Here is a 2,035-nt window from a genome sequence, read left to right on the forward strand (position 1 = left end):
ATTCTCAATATCTTCCATGGGATGGGAATTCTCTTGAGGTGAAGCTGCTGATGGCCACGCCGCTGTACTTGACAGCTGGCAAAGACAGAAATGTCGTGCTGCGGAATGCAGAATCTGTGGTCAGTGTGCTGAGGCGTGTGTTTCTGGTGCGGTGCCCTGGCAACGACTGCCCCCGTGTGACTACTGACAGTGGGGAAGATGTGGTGCATCTTGATGCGTGCGCTAGCACCTCCGTCTCGTCGCGGGTGTACCTGTCCGACCTCCGTGTGCTGTCTGCACAAGCTGGCGTGTACGCTGTGTGTGTCGATGATGGTGATGGAGAGTACACTGCTCCTGCTGCGCTGCCGGTGACGGTGCTGGAGAAGCCCTTTGCCTTCAAGATAACTGCTGACCCGGACCGGAACACTGTTACGATTGGTGTCAGTGGCGGCGACCTCGAGTGGCGCAGAGAGCCGTACACGGTGTGCGCCGTGCCGCTGAGTGACACGTGTGATTCCGTGTCTGCTGGGCCTCGTATGTGTGAGAAGAGTGAGCTCCCAAATTCATTATCCGTGTTTCTGGACCTCGCCAGCAGGGGAATGCTTGTTAAGGATGTGAAGCTCTGCTTCATCGCAGCCAACGTGACAATCGGAGGACGCACCTACACACAGATGTTCGATTTGTCGGAAGGGAAGGGGGGGAAAAAATTGTCTGGTGGAGTCATCGCCGGGATTGTTATTGCTGGCATCGCTCTGGTAATTGCTTTGGTTGTCACCGTTGTGTATGTGTTGCCCCGGCGACGAAAAAACAGAAGGGAGTCGCTGGACACTGGCACACAACCCTTGTCGACGGTGCCACACTCTGTGCAGAGGGAATCAAATCCTCTGACAACTGTTTCTGTCGACGCTTCACCGCCCACGACTGTTCCTCCACAAGACGATGGTGCTGTCCAGGTGCCTGTTTTTGAGCAGTCAGGCAACGCAGTGGAGCAGCACAGGGACCCCAGAGCTCTACAAGAGGTGGTGGATGGGAACTCAGCTCCTTTGACGGGCACGCACGAGAACGGCGCTATGATTATAACTGGTAATAATAACTCACATGGCAACAGCGCACAGATAGCGTCAAGAGTTGGTACTAGTGGTACAGTTTCATCTCGTCGACGTTTGCTGAGAAGGACAGTAAACAATGTGACAGAACTACACGCCATGCTGCGGAATGGAGTACAGGGTGGTGTTGTTCCTCAGCGCAATGCAATCGAGGAATTTCACGATGAACTATCTATGGGAAACCCTTCCGTGGAGCATGTTCTAGGGCCCAATACGTGGATTGTTTTGCCTCCAGTTTTGAATGCGGGATTTCCGGAAGATGATTTATGCCTCCCACTGACGAATCAAAACCTTGATTTCTTGCGTTCCGCAGAGTCACGCATCACCCACCCCAGTGAAATGGATGAAGATTCGGAGGAGTCGGAGGAAAGGGATCCTAAGAGGCGTGAGGCTCTTTACAAGAAATTCTTGGCTAAGGAGAAGAAAACGCGTAAATCTGTAGAAGAGTGGTGCGATAACGTGAACCAGGTGGGTATTGTGTATTACGACCCATTCGGAAGAGACTACTACAACTGCGGGCCATTTACTATACGCTCGTAGAGCAGAAGCGACCCATCAAACGACAAGGATAATTGAGGTGTGTAGTGCATTATGAAGGTGATTCCCAATGTGACAATACTCTGCCCAAATAAACAATGCGAGAGGAAGAAGGAGGTCTCCAAATCCTGAGCCCCATACTGTCTGCTCTCATTGTTCCTGTTACCACTCTGAAGAATACTCCTTCCCTCTCCCCTTTGCCCAGTGATCCCTCCAACGCAATGATACCTGGGCTAGGAACTGTTTCATCTGGTGCTGCGTTGGGCGGTGCGAATCATCGGAGCAGATGTGCATGAATGAGGGGGTGTTATCGAAGAAGTAAGCAATTCAGGTGAAGTGAACTTATCGAAGGATTATATGATAGTCTTACAAGAGAAGGAAATACGGGATAAAATGTCTCTCTCTGTGTTTTT

The 2,035-nt window shown here is 51.4% G+C and overlaps 1 protein-coding gene across 1 annotated transcript; it reads left to right on the forward strand.

The window, feature by feature from the left end:
* Positions 1–50: 50 nt before the first annotated feature.
* On the forward strand, positions 51–1,625 carry DQ04_17681000 (hypothetical protein; the record flags this gene model as incomplete). The annotated part of the gene is made up of 1 exon (XM_009317624.1): positions 51–1,625. One exon carries the CDS (start codon positions 51–53, stop codon positions 1,623–1,625), a length of 1,575 nt encoding a protein of 524 aa, XP_009315899.1.
* Between the last annotated feature and the right edge of the window lie 410 nt (positions 1,626–2,035).

The sequence above is a fragment of the Trypanosoma grayi genome (genome assembly GCF_000691245.1).
Source record: "Trypanosoma grayi strain ANR4 Tgr_1768_V1, whole genome shotgun sequence".
NCBI classification, from domain to species: Eukaryota; Euglenozoa; class Kinetoplastea; order Trypanosomatida; family Trypanosomatidae; genus Trypanosoma; species Trypanosoma grayi.